Source organism: Quercus suber, unplaced genomic scaffold, assembly GCF_002906115.3.
Source record: "Quercus suber isolate HL8 unplaced genomic scaffold, Cork oak 2.0 scaffold_21, whole genome shotgun sequence".
NCBI classification, from domain to species: Eukaryota; Viridiplantae; Streptophyta; class Magnoliopsida; order Fagales; family Fagaceae; genus Quercus; species Quercus suber.
The window spans coordinates 1,487,170-1,501,556 of NW_027069486.1; the positions used below are offsets into that span (position 1 = coordinate 1,487,170).

Below are 14,387 nucleotides of genomic sequence, written 5' to 3' on the forward strand. Positions count from 1 at the left end.
AATTGATGGATAATAGTTATATATACTAGAACATGTCACCTTAACTTCCAGTATATTTATTGCATAACTTTATTATACTCCCTACATTTACTCCACACACATTCAATTAAAAGAAAAAAAAAAAACTCCTTTTATTAATGAAAATTTATTAAAACAAGTCTAATTTCTAAGAGCAATAGCAATGCAAATGGAGAAACAACAAAGGAAGAGGTAATTGTGAGGAATTGGTGTTGTAACTATAGCTTAAAGATTAGTTTTGTCCTCCCCAAGAATCAATAGTATCGCTAAACGCTGTAAGCAAAAATAGTCTATTCATTGTTGGAGCAACATATGTTGGCACAGACATTTTTGATGGGAGAATAGGCAATGGAGCTTCAAAATTGAGCACATGATGAACTACTTGCCTTATTGAAGGTCTGAGGTTGTAATCAGGATGAGCACACCAAAGGCCAACAATAATCGAGCACTACATTTGTTGCTTGTTAAAATTTTCACCTAGCCTTTGGTCAGCTGCTTCAAGTACCTGTCCTTTTCTATAGAGCTCCCAAACCCACTCCACCTTGACTACCTGGTCTTCTATGGCCATGGGGTTGATTGCTTTTCTGCCACAAGCTATCTCCAGTTCAACAATTTCCAAAACTATAGACATCTGATTCCTTGGTTTGTGACCCTTTGACATGGTCCACAAGCCTAGCTAGCCCAAAATCCCCAAGTTTTGCATTAAAATTTGAATCAAGCATAATGTTGCTTGATTTTATATCCCTATGCAAAACACATTGTTCCCATTCTTCATGCAAGTAAAGCAAGGATGAGGCCAAGCCTTGAGCAATTTTGTGCCTCACTACCCACATCATGCATTTTCTTCTTTAAAAATATGTGAATCTATGCTTCCATTGGGCATGAAATCGCAAACAAGCAGAAGTTCTTTTTTTTTTTTATGGCACCAACCAATAAGTTTCACCAAATTCCTATGTCTCAATTGACTGATGATTTTTACTTCTAATACATACTCCTTTAATCCATGTTTAGACCCTTTTGCCACCCTCTTAACAGCTACAAAGGTGTTTGAGTCCCTTAAAAGTCCTCTATTAAACGCACCAAATCCTCCCTGGCCTAGCTTTTCTTTATCATCAAAATCATTCGTTGCATGAACCAATTCATTGTATGAAAAATTCCTAGGTCTTCTACCCCTTTCAAATTCTTCGTCAATGCAGTCATCAAGGACATAATCTTCTTTATTCCTCCTACTCCTTTTATACAAGGCAAACAGAACCAATGCCAACCCACCAACCAAAACAAATCCACCTGAACCAAGCCCCACGGCTAACCCCAATGTGTTGTTTTTCCTTTGGTTGGGGGCTGGAATATTGGGGCTTGATACCATATCTTTTGTGATGGTTATGTTATCATCAATTTCCAAACTTGAACTAAAATCCCATGAATAAATGGTATGTATTGAAGAAGAATTTCCTGTTGAGGCTGAGAATCCAAAAGTAACCAATTCAGGTAAGAAATGGAACAAATCAACATTTGTGGAAAGGAACTGCCTTATAGGAACATTGTATCTAAAACCAGTGAAGAAAACACTGAAATTATGAGAACTAGAATTGTAACTAATCCAAGCTTCATTTCTTTTCCCTTCCTTAATAGCAATATTATTATACCATGAAATATTAGCAACAGATTTTAAGGAGTTGAGATCAATACCTACATGTTCCCCAGGGGGATCCAAATATGCATTGCTATAGATATCAAACTCCACTGCAACAAAAAGATTATCCTTTGAGTCTAATGCCTGGTCATTGCGAATAAGACCAATAGTACTGCCACCTTTTGTTTTAGGAATCTTTGAACTGACAGGTGCAAGGAAGAAGGCAAGCCCGTCTCCATATACACTTCTATTTTGTGAGTCAATGGCAAAGGAAAAATGGGTGGTGAAATCTGTGAGGTTCCCAGAGTACTTGTCCCACAGTTGCATGGGTTTGAAATATGTGGCTCGACCAACATACTCTAATGTGAGCCGATTTCCTGTGAGTTGGATGACTTGGTTAGAGCGAAAGCTCTCTCATATGTTATGTTAGATTCACAAAAACTAAAACTAGTGAATTTGAAGGAAACAGCACTTGTAAATGGGGTTAATATAGAAAAGAAATAGGTGATCANGATTTGCATTTGGCTGAATACCTATACCATAGGGCATGCCAAAAATATAATAGCTCAGAGTCCTACATGAAAATAATAGCAAAGAAATAAAAATGCCATGTCCATAAAGAAGAATTAAGGAGCCTAGCTCTACCATTGGGTGAATGATAGCCTAAAAGCCCAAAAGTCCTCGAGAACTAAACTCAACCCGGCACATCAAGGGAAACTCTGAATTTATCTACCCAGGAAAAGCATTGAACAAGAAATTAAATACCCACAACTCAGGACCAAATCAAGCTATCACAATACTCAAATGTATGTAGAATCGTGACTCAAACAATGCACTTATGTAAAATCGTGCTCCAAATATGAGGGAGCTTGATGCTTCAAACCCATGCTTCATGACTCACCTCTTTTTGCCAAGTGAAGCTGATGGACACATGAAATATACATAATCCTCAACATGAAAGCAAGCAAACAGAAACTAAAAGCCTGTAACTCAGAACATGCAATACATCCTCAGCCACTCAGGGGAACTGATGTGGGGGCTCCTAATTTATTGAAATAGCAACTCACAGCAGAGATCCTAAGAGATTGCAGCTAAAGTGGATTTACAAATGCTTTTTATCCCTTTTAAGATAGATACTATCACAGTTCAATGCCAGAAAAGCAGTAGATAATGTTGAAAGAAGTTGTTGCTAAAACGTTGCTGATTAGCCAGTAAAGTGTGACTGATGGCGCAAATGCTTGGTTTAGAAACAGATTACTCTGTTGTTTATTATCCTTATTTATTATGAACTGTATTCATATTTAAGTTTAATAAAATAAAAAATACAAAGTTAAATAACCAATTTGAAAAAAGAGATGTGAAAATGAAATTTTATAGTTAAGTCTCAATTTCAAAGTCAAAGAGAGTAAATGATACTGGATTAAGGTAATACTATATTCCCTCTTCTGCTGTTCAGTCACATCTTGAAAAAGATCCTAACTGCAATTGTTCAACTCCACTGCAACTTCCCTAAGCTTTCTTCCCTTTCTGTTTCCAAAAACAGAAATATTCATGAACAATTACATTCCCATTCCATCTGTGGGATATGATAAGTAAACGAGTGTAAACTAGAAAGATGCAGCCAGACAAAACATCAAGTGATTTCACTTCTGGTGCACATACGAAAGTAGATACTCAATATGTATTGCTTAACCTGCCACAAGAAGAACTTTGACTTCTTTGCTCATTGCTTGCATGAGAGGGGCTGTCAGATAATGCATATGCTCTAGTGGTGGAGGTGATAAGAAATTGGTGGCAAATGCTCCAACTCATTGTTATTTTTTTAATACTGAGCCAGCAGGAGCTGTTCAAGATTTGGCTACATCTAATATGGATGAGTTAGGCTTGTTTGGTGAAGCTGTGGAGGCACTCCTCAGTACATCATCTTCTGATGAGCGGCGATCTTAAGGGTTCTGCAGGCATTAAGCTCTCTTGTTGCATCACTGAATAAGAAAGAGAATGATCCACAAATTCTTCCTGAAAAGGAGTAGACAGCTGGTATTTCTCAGGTAAGGGACATAAATTTAGCTTTGGAGCCTCTATGGCTGAATCTGAGTACTTGCATAAGCAAAATAGAGATTCAAATTCAGCTTTGGACCCTCTTATATAATAATGCCACTTCCTGCAGGCTCTCAGAATAACTTACCATACATAGAATCTTTCTTTGTGGTGTGTGAGAAGTTACATCCTGTACAGCCAGGCTTAGTAATGATTTTAGCATTGCTGCAGTTTTAGAGGTTGGAGTTGCCAGAACTTCCCAACAGAAAACCTCAGGGAATGCTTTGAAAGTTGAAAAAAAAATTGCTTTTGCGAAGTTTTCAGAGAAACATTGGAAGCTGCTAAATGCTTTCCTCGCGCAAAATCCTGGGTTGCTGGAGAAACCATTCTCCCTGAGGCTGAAGGTTCCTAGATTCATGATCTTGACAAAAAGCGTGCTCACTTCAGATAAAAAAAACAAAAATAGGCCACTCTTGTTACCTTCCCCGCCCCCCTTATATGTGGGAGCTCCTAATTTACCAAAACAGCAACTAACAGCAGAGATCTTACTTGTTAAATCATACGAGACGGCATGCAGTTTGCAGTTGTTGCAAGTGTTGCTATCCAAGATTGGGTTTCCAAGTATACACAATTCTCTCAACTATCAGGAGTCAAACAACACCAAAAAAAAGAAAGAGAAACAAAACATACACAGTAATGGAAAAAACAAAGAATCCAACCTTGTTTTAGCAAAAAATGGATGCACATGTATTCAATTATATTTCTAAGAATAAGTACAATTGAATGCCTACTATCTATAGCATACAACGACTACTCTATTAAAATTTGTAACAATATAGAATTAAGCTCCAACAGGTACGAATGAAGTTGGAAACTTCAAATTAGACTGTGATACTGTCCTAAATTTATGGTCATCATCAAATGCAACCCTTTTCCTCTTCTGACCAACAACACCCGCTTCATCATCTGAGCTCACAAAAAATTCTACTTCAAAATCTTCATCATCTGAGCTCACAACGAATTCTACTCCAAAATCTTCATCATCTCCTGAAAACGAACAATAGGTAGAATCATCATCATCCGAAAAAGAAGAAACACTATGCTCAAAATCAGCCTCATTCCAAAAAGAACTAGGAACAGCGGGTAGTTCAGGTTCATCCACACCGGCGAGAAAGGGATGATCCAAAAGCATCTCGGCCGTGAACCTGAACATGGGTTTCCTCACAAGACAAGCCTTCAAGAAATCCCTTGCCTCCTTCGAAATCCCACTCGGAATTTTAGGCAATACGCGCTCATTGCCTATAACCCCAAAAGCTCCTCTGTATTCAACTCTTCCTCTCTATCCCAAGGCGATTTCCCAGTAAGCATTTCACACACCACACACCCAAAAGCCCAAATATCAGACTTCGGGTCTTGCACACTCTCAATCACAGTTTCGGGTGCCATATACAATGCCGTGCCCCTCAAGTAATCCAACCTCCCCTTCTTTCTCTGCTCTGACCTCCTAGCCAACCCTAAATCCCCTATCTTCGCCACAAAACTTTCACCAGTAGCAGCACTCACAAGCAACACATTCTCAGGCTTTAAATCGCAGTGCACGTAGCCACAATCATGAACATGATTAAGCCCTTGTAGTATCGACTTCGCGTAGCGCTTAACATCGGACTCAGGCAATCCAGACCCACCAGATTTCTCGATCAAATCACACAAAGTTCCTCCAGAAGCGTACTCGAACAGCAAGTTGTAAACCATGTTCTCGCCATTTTCTTGAGTAGTGATATCTTCCCCGAAGCAGTGAATAACAAAAGGGCAGCCTTGAACATTGTCGTGAACCTCCTTCTCTTTCTGAAGCGAAGCGGAAAGTGAAACCTCGGCGGATTTGACAGCCATGGTTGCAGGGAAACAGTGAAAGCGCGATTTGGGTTTCTTGGAATTGGCAAGAAATACAGACCCAAAAGCTCCTTTGCCCAGCAATGGGCCTCTCACCCAGGTTTCTCCATTGCCATACGAACTTGCCTCTGCCATTGCCTTTGCCTCTGACTCTGCTTTCTTCATGTTTCTTTGATCAAGAAGAAAGATTTTTTGTTTGATCTCAGAAACATAGAAATTTCCTTAAAACACTTTTAGGGTTTGGAAATTGGAAAGAGAGTATATAAGGTAGGGTTCGGTGCTTAGTTTTTTTTTTATATATAAAAGTATTGATAAGGTTTCAAAAAAAGACCAAAGGCGGCACAAGCGAAAGTAGAGCGTAAGTTCATGTGTTGGTGTGAAATCGACTAATTTGACGCGTTTTAACGGTCGTATGTTGCTCGTTCCACTTTGGAGTTTGGAGTTCGGAATGTGTCAATTTGGGATTAGCGGTGTTTAAAAAAAGAAAAAAAGAAAAAAAATCATAGAACAGGTCTTTATTGGCACCATGTGACGGTATTACTACGAGTACGAGTACAAACTGGGGTCTTAATGATTCATTGTAGGTACAATATATTCGTTGAGACGTCACTATTTAAATAATTTAATTTCGATTAAATATAATGTGAAGTGATATAAGAATTTTGATGATATTGCGGTAATAATAAGTGGGTTATTTATATTGGTGCAAACTATTATTATATCATATGATAAGTGGCTCATGAGCTTAGTTTAACTAGAGTTCAAAGATTAGTTTAACAAGAAGTTTAAAGTTCTTTCTAGATTAAATTATATAGTTGTGTTGATGCCTTGACTGTTTTAGGAAAAATAAAAAATGCAAATCTCCTCTCTCATTATAACTATTGAATTATCAAAAATTTTAAAAAAAGAAAAAGAAAAAGAATTTTGCTCCTTTTGATAACGCAATAAATTTTGTCTACAACTTACCTTTTATTTAGTTAATCTATCTAATTATTTATCCCAAAAAAAAAAAAAAAAATTAATGAACTAATCTAAAACGTGGTGCATATGGGATGGGATACATATACATAGCAGCATAAGTGTCTCATGTTATAAATTATTATTCAACCGTTATTGAGGTTTTTATTTATTTTTATACATTTTCATTGGGGAGGGAGACATGAACCCTAGACCCCTCTTTTGAAAATAGCAGGCAATGTCATTACCACATTGAATTGCAAGACCTTTGATGAAAATGAGATTATTTGAAAAAGTTGTACCTAGAAAAAAAAATGACATTGATTAAATTGTATTTTAAAAAAGTGTGGTTTAAAATCCCTTTACAAAACACACCCTAGACTAAAATAAGCTATATTAATAGTAATTTAGTAAAGATTATGCTAAAATTCAACTTTGTCCCTTGATTTCTTACTTCAAATTTCAAATTAGTACTTTTAAATTTAATTTTGTCAATCCCGTTCATTACTTTGTCAATAGGGTCAATCTGATCTTTCTATCCAAATTTATTAGTATATAAAGCCACTTAAAACAATTCTTTTTTTACTTTAAAATATACTGATCAGACCATAAGATCTATTAAATGTGTATTTGATGAATGTTTTCAGTTAAATTTTTAATTAAAAAAATATTATTCAAACAACACCAATTGTTAAATGCTAATAAATTTGGTCGGAAGAATCAGATTGACTCATTCTTACAAATTGAGGGATTAAATTGACAAAAATTAAATCTTGAGAACTAATTTGATAATGGATGTAAAAGTCAAGGGACTAAATTAATTTTTTTTCCTAAAGATAGTTATTTTTGTTACCAAAAAAAAAAAAAAAAAGCTCTATTTACATGAATGAGAAAAGGAATGTTGAAAAATTGGAGGGATTATAATAAGCAGGGGGTGAAAGTAAATGGTAGAGAGAGGTTGACAAAGATTTTGTTAGAAAATTTAAAAATTGAATGCTCTTTTACTATAAGATTGTGTTTCAAAAAGTGCTAAAATCTGTTTGAATTTAATAGGCAATTAATAACCGCTATAAAAAATAAAAAGGCAGTTATAAGATGTGCTGATCTGGTACAATGCGGCATTCAAGACTTCAAGTCCGCATCATCCAAGCTTGCACGGTCGCTTGCATTTATTATCTTTTTCGCTTCAAGGAAATGCAAGAGTTCACAACTAAAAAATAAAAATAAAAATAAAAAACCTACAACATTAATGGTTAAAAAAACCTCATTAATGTTTTCTTTTTTTGAGTAATACCTCATTAATGTTAAAGCAAGGGATAATAAAATATTGGCTAAAATGCAAAATTAACATTCTAAGTTCCTTCAAATTTCATTTTAGTTCTTTAATTTTGTTTTTGTTCATTTCAGCCTTTTAACTTTCAAATTTATTCAATTAAGACTTTTTCATCAACTTTTGTTATATGTTATGGTCAATTTTTCAATTTTTAAAATTTTTCTTCAAATTTTTTAAATTAAAAAAATTCAATTAATGATTGAAAAATATTTTCTAGATTTTTTTTTTTAAATTTAATAAAGGTTATCAAAAAGACTTTAATTGAATAAATCTGGAACTTAGAGGACTGAAATGAACAACAGCAAAGTTAGAGGATTGAAATGAAATCTGAAGAAAGTTAGAAGGTCAGTTTTACATTTTAGCCTAAAATATTTTTAGTCCACCCCAAACTTGACCTGCCACATTTATGCCTCACTTAGATTTTTCTTGGCCTTGAAAAAAATGATGGGCACTCCTAATCCAACCAGCCCCACCTTCATTTATAAAAAATTTAAAAAAAAAAAAAAAAAAAAAACCTTTTGAGGAGAGAAATTTTTACTAAAGGGAAATTCTTTAGCAAAATAGATTTTCATGCATATCTTAGACTGGAGTATTCAATATTGGCAAGTATTGTTGGTTCCAATTAGTTCAACTGAAAAAATCTTTTATCATCGAAAAGGAGATTTAGACTTTGAATTTGTCTTACACTAACAACTAATCGATATATTGGCCGAATGATAAAGAACAATTATTATGAAGTGAATATCATAAGTTGAAATACAATCATATATAAAATTAAGGGAAATGTTAACAGGCACCATGAAGTGTTCGTTAAGGATGATTTATATATTGAGGGGTCCACCTAATACAAAATTGGTATAAATTGATGAAATAACTAAAAATAGTATTAAAGTGATAAGTGGAACTCAAAAAAATTGATTTTATTGACTTTATACCCTATAAAATTGGTAAAAAATATGACAAAAAATTAACTTTATTTATATAAAGTTGTTTCTCAACGAGCACCTTATGGTGCTTGTTAACACTTCCATAAAATTTATATTGGCAAGTATTGGCCGACGATAGAGCATTTAAGTTTTGCCAAGAATCTTGTAACTTAATTAGTTGACACCTCTTGGTTTTTCTAATGGAGTTATGGAGGCATTCAAGAGTTTAAATCTTATAAAAAATAAAAAATTTTAACATCAACTTTTCTTTTTTCTTTTTATATAATTATTTTTTATGAGTTAGGTTAAAGTTTATAGATTGAAGTAATGTTACACCACTAAATAACTTGTTATTGAATTATATTTTGAAAATCTCACCGTTGGGTTACATATTTTATATGTTTTTAACTTATATGCAAATTGAATATTATTTATCATTCAATCTATAAACTCATTTTTTATAAATTATTTTAAATTACAAAAACTTGAATTTGAACAATCGATTGATGTCATAGTTATTGATCTTTGATCATCTTAAAATTTTACAAGTATAGAGAATATACAAAAATAATGTAATCTAATAGTAAATTTGTCAAAATTCGCATTCAATTAAAAAATATTGAACGGTATAACATTGTTTAGAATTGTATTAGGTGTAACTTGAACTTTTTTTTTTTTTTTTAATTTTATTATTATTAAAGGTTTTAACAGCACAATAGTGGCCCTAAGCTTTAACCCTAAATGACATATTGATCTCAGAGTTAGTGTGATTTCCTTCCCTAAAATATAGAGTTACCACTTGATAAAATCATATTGACCGGAAGTGAGGCCTATGCAATACCAAGAAAAGAAGCAACCAATGTTATAAGTTATGACAGTACTTGGCAGTATTAAAAGACACTAATAAACTCCCAATGCTTCCAATTCAAAAAGAGTTCAAATTAAGAACTAGTGTTCTATACATTATATTCTTTCACATCATATGATATAAAAGAAAATTAATATTTTATGCCTAAAAGTATTGTGGGGGGAGAAAAACCCAGCCCAGCTTATTCGGCCCAAGGCCCTAAAAGAGGAACATTCTTCATCCGAGGAGATGAAGCCTTCAGTCGGAAGCCCACGCCAATGGGGGATGCCTGGAGACGAACACGTATACCATCCGAGGAGATGCTCATACGTCCGAGCAGTCATGAGTCCTCGGATCCGAAGAGGTTTGATCAAACGCGAGTATGGGAGGTTCAAGTGATCTATTTGACAAGTGTAAGGAGGGAGAGGAACCTCGGACACACATGAAGATAACAGCAACAGGGAATATCAAGGAGGCGTACTTCAACCACCACATTTAATGCCCTGTACCTACCTTTCTGGCCGCATTTATGTGGACAGGACACCTGAACGGTGCTTTCTCAGCTACCGCCACTCACATAAGGCTAAAGGTGGGATGATGGGACATGTACTCGAGTGGATGCCTGGATGATGAACAAGTGGACGGAGGAGATGTAAGAAGGTAATGCTATATAAGGGAAGGGTACCTCTGATGGAAGGGGATCGAAAAACAGGAGAGAGAAAGGGTACCTTAGATGGTTGTAGCTCCAGCAATTGTAACCCTTGATTATCAATGAACAACTTCTCTTCGGACAGAGTACTCATATTAGTCCGAGAGCACATTAATTCAACTTCTCTCATTGGTGTTGCTGTTTAATACTGTCATTTTCATTATTTGCCTAGCCCTTTCGCCCACTCTCTACAAAAATTATTGTTTTGGGCTCAGAGGGTTCCAAATCCATACCTCCTTGGGCTTGGGCCGCAAAAACTGACCCTACAAGTATAATACACATGTATCTTTTCCTAAAAAATAAAAATACACATGTATCTTTTTCTTAAGCATTAAATATTTTAGGGATACAATTGGATTAGCTTCAACATCTCTGAATTATTACCATCTTATTAGGCACTAGTAATCCAACACATTACCAATAATTTAATTTTAAGGAATCATTACCATCACATAGTACATGTTATTATGCTAACATCAAAGAGAAAAGATTAAGTATCTTGGAGACAGAATTACAAAAACTTTTATAATTTGAGATGTGTAAAAAAAAAATGAAAAATTAACAAATTAAACTTAATTTCTATCAATATTTTTTCTTTTAAATCTTAACGGAATTAATCACGTGACATGCATATAATTTCTGCCATCATATCATAATTTGAGAAGCAATAAAATGGTTTAATTAACACCTTTCAGTCTTGCACATCATATTTTTGAATTCATTAATTCTTTAATAAAAAAAATAAAATACTCATAGTGTTTGAAATGTCAAAAATGTAATTTTCAAGGGGTTAATTGTTTAAATAAAAAAAATTCAAGGATCAAATTAAAATGCGAAACTTTCGAAAGCTGTATATTAATATGTAAACATAAATTGGATTAATTATGTTCATCTAGAAACAGACTTAAAAAATAAAAAATAAAATAAAAAGTAGCAAGACAGCATATATATTTGCTAGCGTGGGTCGTCATTGGTTAAAGAATGGATAAAGAAAGGGAATCAGACAAGATATGAAATTTTCTCACCCAAAAAAAAAAAAAAAAAAAAAAAAAAAAAAAAGAAAGAAAAAGAATAAGAAAGCAATATATATATATATATAATTTTTACAGCAAAAAAGCACAGGTATATATATAAAATTTAATATAATGACTATAAGTGCCCTTGGATTTTTGGGTTTTGTTTTCATTTTAGCTATTATATTTAAAATATTTATTTTAATATATTTCATATTTAATTCCGTTTTTATATTAATTTTGTCACCCATTTTCGTAAATTATATGACTATTAATTGCCATTCCATAGCAGGACTGTTAATTTCCGTTCATTTTAAAATGTTATAAAACTCATGAATTTCATTATTATAAGAATAAATTTTGTCCAAATAAAATGTAGAGACTGAAGAAACTAGGGGAAAGACTAAAGGAAATCTTAACAAGTAGAAACTATTTTGTCCAGGTACATTGGTTGGAAGTTCACATAATCTCCCCAACTTCCCATTCTGAGGGAAGGTAGAGGTGTTGTCTTGTCCAGACGCAAAGAATTGAGACTTTACATATGGTGAAAGGAACCATAACTCCTTCAAATCCAAAAACTTAAATGATGAATGAACCAAGATCTAAAGATGTTAGTATGGATATCCTAATAATAAACAACAATGCATTTAAAAAAAAAAAAAAATCATCCAAAGAGAATCTGGTGAGAGAATTCAGTGCACACTTTAGGCTATAAGGCCCTCTTAATCATGCTTCAGTCTATATGGTTGAAACACTCCATTACAAACAATAATTTTTTTTAAAAGGCAAAAATCTTGATTTTCCACCAGCTTTTGTGCAGATGCTGCTAAGCAATTCTTGAAACCTGCTGTCTAGAATTCACCTGTGAAGAATTAAAAAAAAAAAAAAAAAATCAGGAATACAACTAAAAAAGGGCTCCAATTCAGTCTCATAGGACTGAAGCTGAAGCAGTAGAGCTATGCCAATTCTATTAGATAGTGACCAAAAAACCGCATCAGAGAACATTAATGCTGTTAAAGCTTACATTTTCTTGCATTGGGTTGCAACTTACAAGAACTGCAATCCGCAAAAGTTTGAAGACTAAAAAAGGAAAAATGAGAATAATTATAATAATAATGCTATGTGAAATATTGAGCAGTGGCATAGATGTACTGCATCGTTTGAATCTTTTTATCTTTTGAGAGGAAAGATCGTTTGAATCTAGAATTGAGTTACCCTGGTGTTCAACTCTTAGGAATTATAATCTCAATTTTGGAATTGTTCATCATTCCATTTTACCAAACAAGTAGTCAAATTAGTTAATATCCATACTTTGATAAGAAAAAGTCAACAGTCATATTTAATAAGAAAATTCCACATTTTAACTAGAGATTTGGGTTTATTTTGTTAAAGCAATGACAAGAATCATTGGAAGCTCGTTCATCTTCTTAAGGAATCATGGCTATCACAAAAATATTTGATTAAATAATTCTTGCTACAAACAAAACTATGAGCTAAGGGCACATAAACACAGAAAAAGCTACAGAAAGATCACAACAAATAGCTAATTACTGCCAAAGCAACAAACAAGCATTAACCATTTTCCAGCTCAAGCATTACTAAGGGTCCGTTTGGATAAGCGGTTTAAAAAAGTCCATTTTTAAAAATAGCGTTTTTAAAATAAGCGTTTTGAAAACATAATTTTGAAAATTACAATAAAACGTTTGGCAAACTTTGTGAACAATATTAGTCTAAAATTGTTGTTTCGGTACAAATTACCAAAAAGGGCTTAGCGTTTGATTTGTCTACTATTTAGTTTGTCTACTAAATTATCATCCAAATTTCAATATATATATATATATATAAATTAAATTAAATACAACCAATTACATGATGTATTGTTGTATATTTTTATTAGATATAATAATAGTTTGTTACGCTCATTTAACAAATAAAGATAAAAAAGAAAAGTCATAAAAGAGTTTATGACCCATACCATTACCTAACCACCTAGGGACTCTAAATTTTAAGACTTCTAGTTTCAGCCATACACGTGGTGGAGGTAGGATGGGTAATTGATAAATGTTGCTTGGTAAAATAAAAAAGTCACTCTCTGTGCTTCATAAAAATGACGGAAGAACTGAAGAAATAAAGAAAGAAGAATTGGAAGAAAAAAGGTAGAAGAGTTAGGATGCTGGAGATTTAAAGGAGATGAGCTAAGAAAAGTGTGAAGACTGCTTATTTAGCAAGTGCCTACCCAGATGCATCTGCCAGCAAAAGCTAGTGCTGTCTACAACTATATGGTGGTGCAGATTGGGTAAGTTGCTAAAATTACATTAAACTTGAAGTTTTTTTTGTGAGGGCAAGCTTGAAGGTGGCTCCGCCACTGGACAGAGAGCAAGCTTGAAGGTGACCAATGAGGTTATTTGCTAGCTAGTGTTTTTGTCATTTAGCAAAAACTTGAGGGTGTTTTAGGTATTCAAACTTTAAAATGTATAGAGTGATTTGCGTTTTCAATGAAGTTTTTCAAAAAGCTCTCCTGTACCTCAGTTTCAAAACGTAATATTTGACGTTTTAAATAACGCAATTTCTAGTAAAATCGTTATACCAAACACACGCGTATTGACAATTTTAATAAAAACGCGCGTTTAGAATTTCATACAGCCTATCCAAACGGGCTCTAAGTCCTAACTACAAATATCTAGTTAGTGCCAAGGCTTCTGATATGCTCCAAGCATTTCTAAACCTAAAATTGGTAAAACCAACTTAGAATACTCAATAATTAAAAATTTCTGAAGGCTTAGATTTAAGAATAGTCCCAATACCTCAAAGGAAAATATCATAAAAATACAAATTTTTCTACATTTTGGTCACAAACTAACATGACTTCTGATTCATCATACAAGGTATATCACACATCACCACTTCCCTTGAATTTGGAGACGAAGTACACAACCACTAGACAAAATTTTCATGAAATTTGTAGTAGATAAAGCAGCACTGTAACTTGCGAACTGAGGTCTTAATGAGGCTCATCATTGTAAG

The 14,387-nt window shown here is 33.7% G+C and overlaps 1 protein-coding gene and 1 pseudogene across 1 annotated transcript; both read right to left on the reverse strand.

Annotated features, from left to right (window-relative positions):
* Positions 1–170: 170 nt before the first annotated feature.
* LOC112003350 (L-type lectin-domain containing receptor kinase IX.2-like) lies at positions 171–2,172 on the reverse strand (annotated as a pseudogene).
* Positions 2,173–4,385: 2,213 nt separating this feature from the next.
* LOC112003362 (mitogen-activated protein kinase kinase kinase 20) lies at positions 4,386–5,874 on the reverse strand. Its single transcript, XM_024035547.2, is given in 2 exon segments — positions 4,386–4,996; positions 4,999–5,874. Coding segments are annotated over 2 exon segments (1,212 nt in total). The 5' UTR covers positions 5,744–5,874; the 3' UTR covers positions 4,386–4,529.
* Positions 5,875–14,387: the final 8,513 nt, after the last annotated feature.